Below are 17,255 nucleotides of genomic sequence, written 5' to 3' on the forward strand. Positions count from 1 at the left end.
GATGAAAACATATTAAATAACTAAAATCCTTGGAGAAATGTTATATTGAAAAGTACTGGAACCAATTTCTGCTTTTTTGTCCAGAAGGAGAGTGATATTACATGGCAAATATCAGTAAAATTATACCAGTAAAACTGCAAAGTGTGCAAAGTGTGTGACAAAAATCCATCAAACAAACAAGAAACTTAAACTTTGATTAATCAATATACCTGTAAAGAACTAAATGTAGTTTCACTTCTAAGGATTCAAACTGACTTAGAATATTGTTTTATTTTTTTTATTTTTCAGTGGTCCATTCGCAGTCCCTAATTTTGATATCACAGTGAAACTTTTTCAGACACTTTGTGAAAATGGAAGATTGGAAGGTATGGTTAATGTATGTTTGTATTTATTTTGGCTTTTGTAAGTTTATAACCAATCTCAATGATTATGCCCCCGCTAAGTGGGGAGCATATAGCGTTGCACTTGTCCTTCCGTCCGTCTGTCTGTCTGTACGTCCCGAAATCTTGTGAACGCCATTCCTCTTAAACCGGATTGCAGGTTTTGCTTAAACTTCCAGGGATGAACAACCTTAATGTGTAGATGGTAGTAAAGGAAGAAAATTTTCACTGCAACCAAATTTAACAGAATTATGGCCCTTTGTTGATTTTTCACTATATACTATGTAGAAATTTTGTGAACGCAACTCCTCTTAAACCAGATGGCAGATTTTGCTTTAACTTCCAGGGATGAACAACCTTAATGTGTAGATGGCAGTAAAGGAAGGAATTTTTGCTGCGACAAAATTTAACAGAATTATTGCCCTTTGTTGATTTTTTGACTATATACCATATAGTCATTTTGTGAACGCAACTCCTCTTAAACCGGATGGCAGATTTTGCTTAAACTTCTAGGGATGAACAACCTTAATGTGTAGATGATAGTAAAGGAAGGAATTTTTGCTGAAACCAAATTTAACAGAATTATGGCCCTTTGTTGATTTTTTCACTATATACCATATATATGTTGTCAGTGGGGGCATCCGTGTCTTTTAGACACAGTTCTAGTTATCTTTAATTTGCTTCTTCACCTCTTGTTTTTCCCTCACATTCTCCCTTATTATACGTTGTGAGGGGGGTATACTGGAATCAGCTTGTCAGTCCGTCCGTATCCTCGTCCGTCCATCGGTTTTTCCTTGTCAGCCCATTAACTTAAGATCCCTTTGACCCACATTCTTTATATTTGGCATGAGGGTTAATCATGATAAGTAGATGACCCCTATTGATTTTAGGTCACTGGGGGAAGGTCAAGGTCACAGGGGCCTTGACTAGAAAAAGCTTGTCCGCCCAATAACTTAAGATCCCTTTGACCCACAGTCTTCATATTTAGCATGGAGGTTAGTCATGATAAGTAGATGACCATTATTGATTTTGAGGTCACTGGGTCAAAGGTCAAGGTCACAGGGACCTTTACTGAAAAAAGCTTGTCTGCTTAATAACTTAAGATTCCTTTGACCCACAGTCTTCATATTTGGCATGGAGGTTAGTCATGATGAGTAGATGACCCCTATTGATTTTGAGGTCAAAGGTCAAGGTCACAGGGGCTTTTACTGAAAAAGCCCGTCCGCCCAATAACTTATAAGATTCCTTTGGCCCACAGTCTTCATATTTGGCATGGAGGTTAGTCATGATGAGTAGATGACCCCTATTGACTTTGAGGTCACTGGGTCAAAGGTCAAGGTCACAGGGGTCTTGACTGAAAAAAGCTTGTCCTTCTAATAACTTAAGATTCCTTTGACCCACAGTCTTCATATTTGGCATGGAGGTTAGTCACAATGAGTAGATGACCCCTTTTGATTTTGAGGTCACTGGGTCAAAGGTCAAGGTCACATGGGTCTTGACTGAAAAAAGCCTGTCCGCCCAATAACTTAAGATTCCTTTGACCCACAGTTTTCATATTTGGCATGGAGGTTAGTCACTATGAGAAGATGACCCATATTGATTTTGAGGTCACCGGGTTATAGGTCAAGGTCAGACAGGCCTTGAATGAAATAGCTTGTCCGCATAATAACTTAAGTTTCCTTTGACCCACAGTCTTAATATTTTGTATGGAGGTTAGTCTTGATGAGTAGATGACCCCTATTGATTTTGAGGTCATGGGGTCAAAGGTCAAGGTCAGACAGGCCTTTACTAATAAAGCTTGTCCGCCTAATAACTTAATATTCCTTTGACACACTGTCTTCATATATGGCATGGAGGTTAGTCATGATTATTAGATGACCCCTATTGATTTTGAGGTCAAAGGTCAAGGTCACATGGGCCTTCACTAAAAAAAAAAGCTTGTCCGCCCATTAACTTAAGAATCCTCTGACCCAGTTTTCATATTTGGTATTGAGTTTGTTTATGATTATTAGATGACCCCTATTGACTTTGAGTTTACTGGGTCAAAGGTGACAGGGACCTTGACCTAACAAAGCTTGTTGGCTCAATTGCTTAAGAAGGCTTTGGTCAACAGTCTTCATATTTGGTATTGAGGTTGTTTATGACTAATAGATGACCTATATTGATTTTTAGGTGACTTTGTCAAAGATCAAGGTCACAGGGGTTTTTACTTCAAGCTTGTCTGCTCAAATGCTTAAGGTCCTCAGTGTATTGATTTTGACATTTTCACATTTGAAGCATGTAGAATACATAACTAAGCAATGCACTGGCTTACTTACCTCAGATTTCATCATTTGGCAGGGAGGTTGTCCTTGAGCTCTAAATGGCCACTGTTGATTCTGACAAAGTGGTATGCGGGGGTATTCACGCCAAGACAGTTGCAGTTCTAGTTATATGCTACTTTTGGGAGGATCAGTCATTTCCAACCATATTCTTGTTTGTTTTAGATGCTACAAAGCTGATAAAAGGGATGACATTCAACTTTCCCTTTCTTCAAGATGGAGAATCTGGAAAAAAAGCATGGCTCAACCTGGAACCAACACCAGAAAATATAAAGAAAGTAAGTAAATCAACCTTTATAAATTATAATAGGAATTAAGGTTGGTTTTTAATAAAGGCTTTCTTTCTTTAGCTATTATTTTCAGGTTAAATCATCTTGAAATGGGAACAATAGAAACTGCCACATTTGTTTGGCCAAGTTTGATCATTAGTGAATTTTTATAGTGTAACACTCGGACCTTCCAACCACTCTGGAGGTGTTGTAATTATACCCCCACAAAGGAAGTTAAGGGGGGTTTATAGGAGTCAGCTTGTTGGTCGGTCGGTCCACATCATGGTTTACGGACAATAATTAGAGTTTGGAATGAGGCATTGCAATCATACTTGGTATATAGCAACCTTATTTTGGAGACCCGGTTGGTATTGCATTTGGACCCACTGGGGTCAACGTCACTGTTATAGAAAATAGAAAAATTGTTTTTAGACAAACACTACAGTTAGGAATGAGATATTGTTATCAAACTTGGTGTATAGCAAGCTTATATGAAGACCCCAGGTGGTATTGCATTTTGATCCCAAGGTTCAAGGTTTAGATCACTGGTACTAAAAATAGAAAAATGGTTTCTGGACAATAACTAATGTTAGGAATGAGATATTGTAATCAAACTTGGGGTATAGCAAGCTTATATGAAGATCCCTATTGATATTGCAATTGGATCCCCTGGGTTAAAGGTCACTGTTACTTAAAATAGAAAAAAAGGTTTCCGGACAATAATGAGATATTGTAATAAACAGCAAGCTTATACGAAGACCCCAGCTGGTATTGCATTTGGACCATCTAGGGTCAAGGTCACCATTACTAAATATAGAAAAATGGTTTTCGGACAATAACTAGAGTTATGAATGAGATATTGCACTCAAACTTGGTGAAAATAGCGAGCTTATATGAAGACCTCGGTTGGTATTGCATTTGGACCTCATAGGGTCAAGGTCACTGTTACTAAAAATAGAAAATGGTTGCCGGACAATAACTAGAGTTAGGAATGAGGTATTGTAATCAAACTAGGTGTATAGCAAGCTTATATGAAGATCCTGGTTGAAACGGCCTCCTTGGTTGAGGGGTTAGAATCGATGTCTTCTAATCCAGTTATGTCTCGGGTTCGATCCCCGGGAGATGCTTTGGTAGTTTTAGCACAGTGGAAGGTAGTTTAGTACTGGTGTAACTTTCCAGGAACGATGGTTAAGAAAGTACCCGCCTATATGACTGAAATATTGTTGGGAAAAGGTGTAAAATGAAACAATAAAACAAACAGACCCTGGTTGGTATTGCAATAATGAATTCATTGAAATAATTCTTTGTACACTTTTGATACTTCATTTACTTTAGGTTCAGTTCAAACTTTTCTTCAAAGTCAATGTTGCTGTAGGGGGTATTAATCACCTTTAGTGATAACTGTAATTATACCCTCGAAACGAAGTTTGGGGGGGGGGGGGTATATTGGTCCGTTGCATTTTCCTTGTCTGGAGCATAACTTGAAGAATTCAATATAACTTCATACAATGGTCAAGCAACATTGAGAGGAAGTGCAGTGCACAAGAACCATAACTCCATCTTGACTAATTACAGAGTTATTGCACTTAGTTACTTTTCCTTGTCTGTAGCATAACTTGAAAACTACTGGTTGGAATTCAAAACAACTTCATACAATTGTCAAGCACAATAAGGGGAAGTGCAGTGCACAAGAACTAACTCCATCTCGACTAATTACAGAGTTATTGCCCTTTGTTACTTTTCCATTGCTTGTTTTGTCTGGACCATAACTTGAAGACAAATGGTTGAAATTCAATATAATTTCATACAATGGTCAAGCACATTGAGAGGAAGTGCAGTGCACAAGAACCATAACTCCATTTTGAAAAATTACAGAGTTATTGCCCTTTGTTACTTTTCCTTGTTTGGAGCATAACTTAAAAGTACTGGTTGGAATACAAAACAGTTTCATACAATGATCAAAAACAATAAGAGGAAATGCAGTACACAAGAACAATAACTCTGTCCAGAGTAATTATAGAGTTATTGCCCTAATGTTACTTTTCCATTGCTTTTTAGCTCACCTGTCACACAGTGACAGGGTGAGCTTTTGTGATCGCTTTTTGTCCGGTGTCCGTCTGTCCGTAAACTTTTACTTTAAATGACATCTCCTCATAAACCACCAAAATTGGCCCTGCCCCAGGGGGTCATTGATTTTCCTTATATGTTTGTAGCAAAAACTTAAAAAATCTTCTTTGAAAAAAACCCAAATAGCTATGGTTTAGATATTAAGCATGAAACATCTTCTAGTGAGTGTCTACAAAGTTTGTTCAAATAAAAGCCCTGGGGTCAAAATTGGCCCCGCCCCGAGGGTCATTGATTTTCCTTATATGTGTATGGCAAAAACTTAAAAAAATCTTCTTTGAAAAAACCCAAATAGCTAGAGTTTAGATATTAAGCATGAAACATCTTCTAGTAAGTGTCTACAAATGTGTTCAAATAAAAGCCCTTGGGTCAAAACTGGCCCCACCCCAGAGGTGGCATTGTTTTTAATTATATGTGTATAGTAAAAACTTAAAAAATCTTCTTTTAAAAAGCCCAATGAGCTAGAGGTAAGATGTTTAACATGAAACATCTTCTTGTGGGTGTCTACCAAGTTTGTTCAAATAAAAGCCCTTGGGTTAAAATTGGCCCTGCCGGGTGGGGGGGCAAGGAGAGGGAGGAAGGTGTGCAGAGGTCATTGTTTTTCATTATATGTGTGTAGTAAAAACTTAACATCATGAAACATCTTCTTATGGGTGTATTCCAAGTTTGTTCAAATAAAAGCCCTGGGGTTTAAACTGGCCCCGCTCTGGGGGCCTATATACAGGTGAGCGACCTCAGGGCCATCATGGCCCTCTTGTTCCTTGTCCAGAGCATAACTTGCAAACTTCTAGTTGGAATTCAATACTATTTCATACAATGGTCAAGTATATTGAGAGGAAGCGCAGTGTACAGAAATCATAACTCTTTCTTGACTCATTTCAAAGCTTTTTCCCTTTGTTACTTTTTATTGTCCAGTGCATAACTTGAAAATTAATGGTTGGAATTCAATAAATTTTTATACAATGGTCAAGGGCAGTGAGATGAAGTGCAGTGCACAAGAACCATAATTCTTTTGGACTAATTACAGTTATGGCCCTTTGTTACTCTTTTGTCCTGTGCATAACTTGGAAACTTGTAGTTGGAATTCAATACAACTTCATACAATGGTCAAGTGCAATGAGAGGAAGTGCAGTGTACAATAACCAAAACCCCATCTTCAGTATTTATAGAGTTATTGCCCTTTGTTCCTTTTCCTTGTCTTTCTGGACTTATTAATTCAATAAAACTTCATCAATGGCCAACCACATTGAAAGGAAATGCAACATACAAGAACAACAACTATCTTTAATTGCCCACAACCATAACTCTATTTCAATTCTTTTACAAGGAATTTTGTACTTGTAACATCCTCATTTCCAAAGCAGTCTTGCAGGGGTATTAATCACATTTAGTGATAGTTCTAGTTTTATTATACCCCCACAAACGAAGTTTAGGGGGGGTATGTAGGAGTCAGCTTGTCGGTTGGTCGGTCCGTCGGTCGGTCCACATCATGGTTTCCGGACGATTGCTAGAGTTTGGAATGAGGTATTGTAATCAAACTTGGTATATAGCAACCTTATGTGGAAACTCCGGTTGGTATTGCATTTGGACCCCCTGGGGTCAAGGTCAAGGTCACCATTACTAAAAATAGAAAAATGGTTTTCAGACAATTACTAGAGTTAGGAATGAGAAATTGTTATCAAACTTGGTGTAAAGCAAGCTGATATGAAGACCTCGGTTGGTATTGCATTTGGACCCCCTGGGGTCAAGGTCACCATTACTAAAAATAGAAAAATGGTTTCCGGACAATAACTAGAGTTAGGAATGAGATATTGTAATCAAACTTGGTGTATAGAAACCTTAAATGAAGACCTGGGTTGGTATTGCATTTGGACCCACTGGGGTCAAGGTCACCGTTACTAAAAATAGAAAAATGGTTTCCGGACAATAACTAGAGCTAGGAATGAGATATTGTTATCAAACTTGGTGTATAGCAAGCTCACATGAAGACCTGGGTTGGTATTGCATTTGGACCCCCTGGGGTCAAGGTCAAGGTCACCGTTACTAAAAATAGAAAAATGGTTTACGGACAATAACTAAGAGTTAGGAATGAGATATTGTTATCAAACTTTGTGTAAAGCAAGCTTATATGAAGACCTGGGTTGGTGTTGCATTTGGACCCCTTGTGGTCAAGGTCACCTTTATTTAATGGTTTCCGGACAATAACTACAGTTAGGTATCAAACTTGGTGTATAGCAAGCTTATATAAAGACCTTGGTTGGTATTGCATTTGGACCCCCTGGGGTCAAGGTCACCATTACTAAAAATAGAAAAATGGTTTCTGGACAATAACTTGAGTTAGGAATGAGATATTGTAATCAAACTTGGTGTATAGCAAGCTTATATGAAGACCTGGGTTGGTATTGCATTTGGACCCGCTAGGGTCAAGATCACCGTTACAGTGTTACTATAAATAGAAATATGGTTTCCGGACAATAACTAGAGTTAGGAATGAGGTATTGTAATCAAACTTTGTGAAAAGCAAGCTTATTTGGAGACTCCAGTTTGGATTACAATTAATTGAAATATTTCTTTGTGCAGGTTGGTAGTTTGTGTTCAAATTTTTCTTCAGACTACTTATTTTTCAAAAAGTCAAAGTTGCTGGTGGGGGTATTAATCACCTTCAGTGATAGGTCTAGTTTATTTTGATGGAGCTAAGCATTGACTACAGATGGACTTTGAGAACAACTGATAATGTAGATGGCCCCAACCAAATAACAAATACATGTAGTATACGAGTTAATCATATAAAGCACACATGTTATGTTGAAAGCATTCACATTGAAGTTTAATTACAACAAACAGCCAAAGACAGTTTTATGAGTCAAACTCATGAGCAAAAAAAAATAGAACAAATTATACGTAAAATCGGAGTAATAATTATACCCCCAAAAACGAAGTTTGGGGGGGTATATAGGAGTCACCCGGTGGTCGGTCGGTCGGTTGGTTGGTCGGTTGGTCGGTCCAGACGTCCGTTGCATTTTCCTTGTCCTGAGCATAACTTGAAAACTAATGGTTGGAATTCAATATAACTACATACAATGGTCAAGCACATTGAGAGGAAGTGCAGTGCACAAGAACCATAACTCTATCTTGACTAATTACAGAGTTATTGCCCTTTGTTTCTTTTCCTTGTCCGGGGCATAACTTGAAAACTACTGGTTGGAATTCAAAACAACTTCATACAATTGTCAAGCACAATAAGGGAAAGTGCAGTGCACAAGAACCATAACTCTATCTAAAGTAATTACAGAATTATTGCCCTTTGTTGCTTTTCCATTGCCTTCTTTTTTTTTGTCCTGACCATTACTTGAAGACTTATGGTTGGAATTCAATATAACTTCATACAATGGTCAAGCACATTGAGAGGAAGTGCAGTGCACAAGAACCATAACTCCATCTTGACTTATTAGAGAGTTACTACCCTTTGTTTCTTTTCCTTGCCCAGAGCATGACTTTAAAACTACTGGTTGGAATTCAAAACAACTTCATACAATGGTCAAACACAATAAGGGGAAGTGCAGTGCACAAGAACCATAACTCTATCTTGACTAATTACAGAGTTATTGCCCTTTGTTACTTTTCCTTGTCCGTGGCATAACTTGAAAACTACTGGTTGGAATTCAAAACAACTTCATACAATTGTCAAATCACAATAAGGGAAAGTGCAGTGCACAAGAACCATAATCTATCTAAAGTAATTACAGAATTATTGCCCTTTGTTGCTTTCCATTGCCTTCTTTTTTTTTTGTCCGGACCATAACTTGAAGACTTATGGTTTGAATTCAATAGAACTTCATACAATGGTCAAGCACAAATTGAGAGGAAGTGCAGTGCACAAGAACCATAAACTCCATCTTGAACTATTAGAGAGTTACTGCCCTTTGTTTCTTTTCCTTGCCCAGAGCATGACTTTAAAACTACTGGTTGAATTCAAAACAACTTCATACAATGGTCAAAACACAATAAGGGGAAGTGCAGTGCAACAAGAACCATAACTCTATCTGACTAATTACAGAAGTTTATTGCTCTTTGTTACTTTCTTGTCCGGGGCATAAATTTGAAAAACTACTGGTTGGGGAATTCAAAACAACTTCTATACAATTTGCAAACACAATAAGGAAGTGCAGTGCACAAAAACCATAACTCTATCTAAAGTAATTACAGAATTATTGCCCTTTTGTTGCTTTTCCATTGCCTTTTTTTTTTTGTCCGGACCATAACTTGAAGACTTATGGTTTGGAATTCAATATAATTCATACAATGGTCAAGCACATTGAGAGGAAGTGCAGTGCATAAGAACCATAACTCTATCTAAAGTAATTACAGAGTTATTGCCCTTTATTACTTTTCCATTGCTTTCTTTTGTCCAGAACCATAACTTGAAAGACTAAGTTGTTGCAATTCATTATAACTTCATACAATGGTCCAGCACATTGAGAGGAAGTGCAGTGCACAAGAACCATAACTCCATTTTGACTTATTACATAGTTACTGCCCTTTGTTTCTTTTCCTTGTCAGAGAGCATGACTTTAAAACTACTGGTTGGAATTCAAAACAACTTCATACAATGCCAAGCACAATAAGGGGAAGTGCAGTGCACAAGAACCATAACTCCATCTTGACAATTACAGAGTATTGCCCTTTGTTACTTTTCCATCGCTTTCATTTGTCCCTGACCATAACTTGAAGACTTATTGTTGGAAATTCATTATAACTTCATACAATGGTGAAGCACATTGAGAGGAAGTGCAGTGCATAAGAACCATAACTCCATCTTGACTAATTACAGAGTTACTGCCCTTTGTTACTTTTCCTTGTCCAAGCAATGACTTGAAACCATTGGTTGGAATTCAAAACAACTTCATACAATGGTCAAGCACAATTAGGGGAAGTGCAGTGCACAAGAACCATAACTACATCTTGACTAATTACAGAGTTATTGCCCTTTGTTACTTTTCCTTGTCCAGAGCATAACTTGAAAACTACTGTTTGGAATTCAGTACAACTTCATACAGCTGTCAAGGACATTAAAAGGAAGTGCAGTGCACAAGAGCCATAACTCCATTTTGACAAAATACAGAGTTACTGCCCTTTGATACTTTTCCTTGTCCTGAGCATAACTTAAAACGTACTGGTTGGAATTCAAAACAACTTCATACAATGGTCAAACACAGTAACAGGAAGTGCAGTGCACAAGAACTATAACTCTATCTTCAGTATTTATAGAGTTATTGCCCTTTGTTCTTTTTCTTTGTCTTTCTGGACTTATTACAGAGTAATTCAATTAAACTTCATCAATGGCCAACCACATTGAAAGGAAATGTAACATACATGAACCACAATTATCTTTAATTGCCCACAACCATAACTCTATGTTTCAATTCTATTACATTCTAGGTATTCTGTTACTAGTAACATCCTCATTTCCGAAGCAGACTTGTGGGGGTATTAATCACATTTAGTGATAGTTCTAGTTTAAACTACAGAGCAAGAGTGCAAGTAAAAACATAGGAAATAACTTTAAATGTGAAATAATTTTCAAAATGATTCCTTAATACATTTTTTTTATCAATGAGCTTATTAGAGACATCCAATGCTCTGCAATTTTGTTACACTCATAGTGGCGTCCAAGGTTATAAAACTGCTTTGATATATAATGCTTATCATGAAGTCCAATTGTTGACAGTCAGAATTGGTTCTGTCCCAGGCAATCATTGATTTTCCTTTTATGTATATAGTAAAAACATTAAAAAATCTTTTTTAAAAACCCAAAGAGCTAAAGCTTAGATATTAACCATGAAAACTCTTCAAATGGGTGTGCACCAAGTTTTTCAAATGAACGCCCAGTAGTCAAAATTGGCCCTGCCCAAGGGAGTTCTTTATATTTATTTATATTTTAAAAACTTAAAAATATTCTTAAAAAAAACCCTCAAAAATCTAGAGCTTAGAAATTTAGCATGAAACATCTTCTTGTGAGTTTCTACCAAGTTTGTCCAAATAAAAGCCCTGGGACTCAAAATTGGCCTGCCCAGGGAGTCATTGATTTTCCTCCTGTGTACACATTCTTTGGGTGTTGTTTTCCCTTAGCAATAGCTACCAGTAATGTTTTTACACATTCACTCTTTCAGAAAGAAATATGAACTTTGTGATATCAGTTTAAAATTTTAATTTTATATCTGCTTTTGTTAATAGTTTACAATATTATGGAGTCTGATCAGGATCCATGCTGTTCGCTTACAGACCCTATAACAAGTAGGGAAACTGATAGCAAACAGCATGGATCCTGATCAGACTGCCCAGATCCATGCTGGTCGCAAACCCATTATGTTAGTTTTGTCATGGCACGGCTCATTTCTCTTTTTTGTTCTAACAGGTCAAGAAACTGATGACTACATTATCTGATAATGGATACTTCAAGAACAGGATCTTTAAAAATAACTGTTTAAAGAATTACTGGGATTTCATTTGTGGCAGGTGAGATAAAATTTAATGCTTTTTATGCCATCTCATCATAGATTGCGATTCATAAAGCGATTTACCTCTGTTTGTGTGCACGTGCAAGTTTGTCTGTTACATAGATTTTATATTGAACTTAAAAAATCTTATCCTTCAAAAGCGCAAGTCTAATTTCAACCGAACATGCCAGTATTGTTCCTTTGATAAAAGGCTTCCAAAAACATTAATAAAAATTTGATTTCATGCAAAAATCTGGTTTGCCTTGGAAAACCGAAAGAATAACAGAAAGAAATTTAAAAATACTGTCAGAACTAAAAGGCCTAGAGCATAGATATTGTGCATGAGGCATTGTCTTGTGGACCTCTACCAAGATTGTTCAAATTAATAGCCCCAGGGGTATCTGTCGGCCAACGCTAAAAATAGAAAATCCTTGTCTGCCGTTTACGAGTCAAACTGCTGACAGGATTTTTGGCAAAATTTTACAGGAGTGATTGGTACCAACCCTTGTTTTGCACATTGCTGGCATGTTCCACTTTTCTTCACAAAATGACTGCCAGAGATTAAGGTAGATCATCCTCTTCCAGCTTTTAAAGGCCAAACTGCTGGTTGGATTTTAACAAAAATTCAAATGAGTGATACCAAGCCTAATTATGCAGAAGAAGATGCTAGTCGCATTGATTTGACCTTCAATATGTTTTATCTTGTTATTCATGTAACAAAATAGTAATATATTAAAAAAATAAAAATATAATTATGCCCCCATTTCGAAGAAAAGGGGGTATATTGCTTTGCACTTGTTGGTCCGTCGGTCTGTCGGTCCGTAGACCAAATGGTTTCCGATCAATAACTAAAGAACCTTAAGGCCTAGGAACTTCAAACTTGGTATGGTGATTGGTCATGACCAGTAGATGACCCCTATTGATTTTGGAGTCAAGGGGTCAAAGGTCAAGGTCACATTGACCTTGAAAGCAAAAACAGTTTCCGATCAATACCTAAAGAACCTTAAGGCCTAGGAACTTCAAACTTGGTATGGTGATTAGTCATGACCAGTAGATGACCCCTATTGATTTTGGGGTCAAGGGGTCAAAGGTCAAGGTCACATTGACCTTGAAAAGCAAAAAACGGTTTCCGATCAATAACTAAAGAACCTTAAGGCCTAGGAACTTCAAACTTGGTAAGGTGATTGGTCCATGATCAGTTAGATGACCCCTATTGATTTTGGGGTCAAGGGGTCAAAGGTCAAGGTCACATTGACCTTGTAGGTAAAAACGGTTTCCGATCAATACCTAAAGAACCTTAAGGCTTAGGAACATTAAACTTGGTATGGTGATTGGTCATGATCAGTAAATGACCCCTATTGATTTTGGGGTCAAAGGTCAAGGTCACATTGACCTTGTACATAAAAACGGTTTCCGATCAATAACTAAAGAACCTTAAGGCCTAGGAACTTCAAACTTGGTATGGTTATTGGTCATGATCAGTAGATGACCCGTATAGATTTTGGGGTCAAGGGGTCAAAGGTCAAGGTCACATTGACCTTTTAATTAAAAACGGTTTCTGATCAATAACAAAAGAAACCCTTAGGCCTAGGAACTTCAAACTTGGTATGGTGATTGGTTATGACCAATCAGATGACCCCTATTGATTTTTGGCGTTAAGGGGTCAAAGGTCAAGGTCACATTGACCTTGTAGGTAAAAACGGTTTCCGATCATAATGAAAGAACCCTTAGGCCTAGGGACTTCAAACTTGAGATGGTGATTGGTCATGATCAGTAGATGACCCCTATTATTTTTGGGGTCTAGGGGTCAAAGGTCAAGGTCACATTGACCTTGTAGGTAAAAATGCTTTCGGATCAATAACTTAAGAACCTTATGCCTAAGGAACTTCAAACTTGGTATGGTGATTGGTCATGACCAGCAGATGACCTATTGATTTTGGGGTCAAGGGGTCAAAGGTCAAGGTCACATTGACCTTGTAGGTAAAAACGGTTTCTGATCAATTAACTAAAAACGCTTAGGCCTAGGAACTTCAAACTTTGTGTGATGATTGGTCATGACCAGCAGATGACCCTATTGAGTTTTAGGTAAGGGGTCAAGGTCAAGGTCACATTGACCTTTTAAGTAAAAACGGTTTCTGATCAATAACTCAAAGAACGCTTAGGCCTAGGAACTTCAAACTTGGTATGGTGATTTGTCATGACCAGCATATTACTCCTATTGATTTGGGATCAAGGGGTCAAAGGTCAAGGTCACAATGACCTTGTAAGTTAAAAACGGTTTCTGATCAATAAATCAAGAACGCTTAGGCCTAGGAACTTCAAACTTGTATGGTGATTTGTCATGACCAGCAGATTACTCCTATTGATTATGGGGATCAAGGGGTCAAAGGTCAAGGTCACAATGACCTTGTAAGTAAAAAACGGTTTCTGATCAATAACTAAAGAACGCTTCGGCCTAGAAACTTCAAAACTTGGCATGGTGATTGGTCATGACCAGTAGATGACCCCTATTGATTTTGGGGTCAAAGGTCAAGGTCACATTGACCTTGTATGTTAAAACGGTTTCCGATCAATAATAAGAGAACCCTTAGGCCTAAGAACTTCAAACTTGGCATGGTGATTGGTCATGACCAGCAGATGACCCCTATTGATTTTGGGGTCAAGGGGTCAAAGGTCAAGGTCACATTGACCTTGTATGTTAAAACAGTTTCGGATCAATAATAAAAGAACCCTTAGGCCTAGGAACTTCAAACTTGGCATGGTGATTAGTCATGACCAGCAAATGATCGCTATTGATTTTGGGGTCAAGGGGTCAAAGGTCAAGGTCACATTGACCTTGTAAGTAAAAACGGTTTCTGATCAATTAACTAAAAACGCCTAGGCCTAGGAACTTCAAACTTTGTATGATGATTGGTCGTGACCAGCAGATGACCCCTATTGAATTTTGGGTCAAGGGGTCAAAGGTCAAGGTCATGACCAGTAGATACTTTATAACCCTTATTAATTGTTTGATCACTGGGTCAGACGTCATGCATAATAACCTTATCACATGACTAATTGGCTGCTGATAGGGGGCATACATGTTTTACAAACATATCTTGTTTTTATGAAATTGCATCTTTAATTCAAGAGTTATCTCCTCTTTAAGAATTTTGCTTTTGAAAATGTTATATTTTGGTAACAGGGATGTTTCAAATATTAACTTTAGTGTCCTTCAGTCTGTCTGTCTGTCTGTTCATAAAAACTGTTTCCTGTGATCACTTTTAAAGAACTTTTCCAACAAATTTACTTAAAATATAGAAAAATTGAAACGTTAGTGAATGGCCAATGGCCCTTCAGAATGTTGATGGGGTTCTAACCGTTAGGGGACTTATGGATTGCTTGCAATACTATGATAATTGCTTGTTTTGTATAGAACAATCTAAACGAAATTATTAGTCCCCTACCGGTTTACCGTAGGGGACTTAAGGTTTACCGTCCGTCTGTCCGTCCGTCTGTCTCTCCGTCCGTCTGTCTGTCCGTCCGTCAGTCCGTCCGTCCACAAAACTGGATCCCGCGATAACTTGAAAAGTACTGAAAATATTTTTATGAAACTTGGTGTATGGATAGATGGCAGTATGGAGATTATGCACGTCTTTTTCTTTTCTTCCTATGTTGAAAATTCTGGTTGCTATGGCAACAAATAGGCTGAAAATATGGCAAATTTTACACATAAACTGGAACCAGTGATAACGCAAAAAGTACTGGAAATATTTTTATGAAACTTGACATATGGGTAGATGGCAGTCTTGAGATTATGCATGTCTTTTTCTTTTCTTCTTATGTTGAAAATTCTGGTTGCTATGGCAACAAATAGGCTGAAAATATGGCAAATTTTACACAAACTGGATCCAGTGATAACTCAAAAAGTACTGGAAATATTTTTATTAAACTTGACATATGGGTAGATGGCAGTCTGGAGATTATACACATCTTTTTATTTTCTTCCTATGTTGAAAGTTCTGGTTGCTATGGCAACACATAGACTGAAAATATGGCAAATTTTACACATAAACTGAATTCAGTGATAACTCAAAAAAGTACTGGAAATATTTTTATGAAACTTGACATACGGGTAAATAGCAGTCTTGAGATTATGCATGTCTTATCTGCTCTTCCTATTTTGAAAAAATATTAGTTGCCTTGGCAACAAATAGACTTAAAACATGGCAAATATAACAATATTTGTGATAAGTCAAAAAGAGCTGAAAATTTTTATGAAATTGCATCTTTAATTCAAGACTTATCTCCTCTTTTAAGAATTTTGCTTTTAAAATTGTTATATTTTTGGTAACAGGGATGTTTCAAATTATTAACTTTAGAGTGTCCTTCAGTCCGTCTGTCTTTCTGTTCATAAAAACTGTTTCCTATGATCACTTTTAAAGAACTTTTCCAACAAATTTACTTAAAATAGAGAAAAATTGAAACATTAGTGAATGGCCAATGGCCCTTCAGAATGTTTATGGGGTTCTAACCGTTAGGGGACTTATGGATTGCTTGCAATACTATAATTGCTTGTTTTTTATTTTGTTTTCAGTGAGGATTTCAGTGAAGTGACTCACCACTATGATTATTTAGGCAAAACTTATGAATATCATCCAAATCAATTTGTGCAAGTGTTTTCCAGTTACATCAAGAAAGGTGACAAAACTAGTCTTCAAGCTGGTAAGTTTTAGCATTATTGATTATATCAAATTAACTTATCTATGAAATTTCTTTTACTCATTTATAATTAAAAAGGTTCAGTTTTTAGCTCAACTATTCCAATTGTGAGGCAATCCTTAGCTACTCACCTTTATGAGTGTCGGTGTTGGTGTAATACTTTGGTAATGGTGTAAAAGGTAAAGGTCTTGTTTATTATAGTGTCATCCCTGCTGAAAGGGTCAGCCATTTCTGACATACGAGACACCTTTTTGCTTGAATACCATGTACCTCCCAACTCTTACCACTAAGCCAGAGGCTATACAAATAGAAATCAAAAACCATTTTAACTACCTTGTGGCTCAGGAAGCGGCCGTTTCGGAACGAGTCCCACGAGAAACATTCATCCTTCCATGAACGCTCCTTGTGGGACTCGAACCTTCGACCTCCCAATCTGAAGGCAGACGCCTTAACCACTAGGCCAACGGTACCGGTGTAATATGTAACTTCTGGTGTTAGGTTTTATTTGTCACAGAACATGGAGACAAATAAAATGTGAGAACAGTTGAGGATAACAACTAAGGAACATACCAGTACACATCTATTATAACTGAATCCTGGATTATATTTTGAGAACTTTCTGGGCTATTGTAGCTGTATATAGTTATTATATTAAAAACAAACCTGAAGGAGGGAAACCATCAGTATGTTTTGGCTGATATTTGCAACATTAAGCTTTGTTTCAAGAGCACTTTGTATTCATTGACTTTTTTGTACAAATTTGATAAGCCTGAAAAATTAAAATTTAATTTTTTTACATAGATCAGCTAGGGCACATAAAAACAGAAAAATATTCTTAAGACATTTACTCAGAAATAAATTGAAAATTGTATTTTTTATGCTATTTTTAGCCTGATTTTAGTCCAAAATGTTTCAACGCTTAAAAAATTTTGGCTCAATTTTCACAATAAAAATGGTTGTTCT

The 17,255-nt window shown here is 37.1% G+C and overlaps 1 protein-coding gene across 1 annotated transcript; it reads left to right on the forward strand.

Moving 5' to 3' along the window:
- The first annotated feature begins 266 nt into the window (after positions 1-266).
- LOC132747652 (uncharacterized) lies at positions 267-16,321 on the forward strand. Its single transcript, XM_060737090.1, has 4 exons — positions 267-365; positions 2,867-2,979; positions 11,510-11,610; positions 16,168-16,321. The coding sequence occupies exons 2-4, from the start codon at positions 2,890-2,892 to the stop codon at positions 16,304-16,306; spliced, it is 330 nt and encodes a 109-aa protein (XP_060593073.1). The 5' UTR covers positions 267-365; positions 2,867-2,889; the 3' UTR covers positions 16,307-16,321.
- Positions 16,322-17,255: the final 934 nt, after the last annotated feature.

The sequence above is a fragment of the Ruditapes philippinarum genome, unplaced genomic scaffold (genome assembly GCF_026571515.1).
Source record: "Ruditapes philippinarum isolate M1 unplaced genomic scaffold, ASM2657151v2 ctg20592_1_1_1_1, whole genome shotgun sequence".
NCBI lineage: Eukaryota > Metazoa > Mollusca > Bivalvia > Venerida > Veneridae > Ruditapes > Ruditapes philippinarum.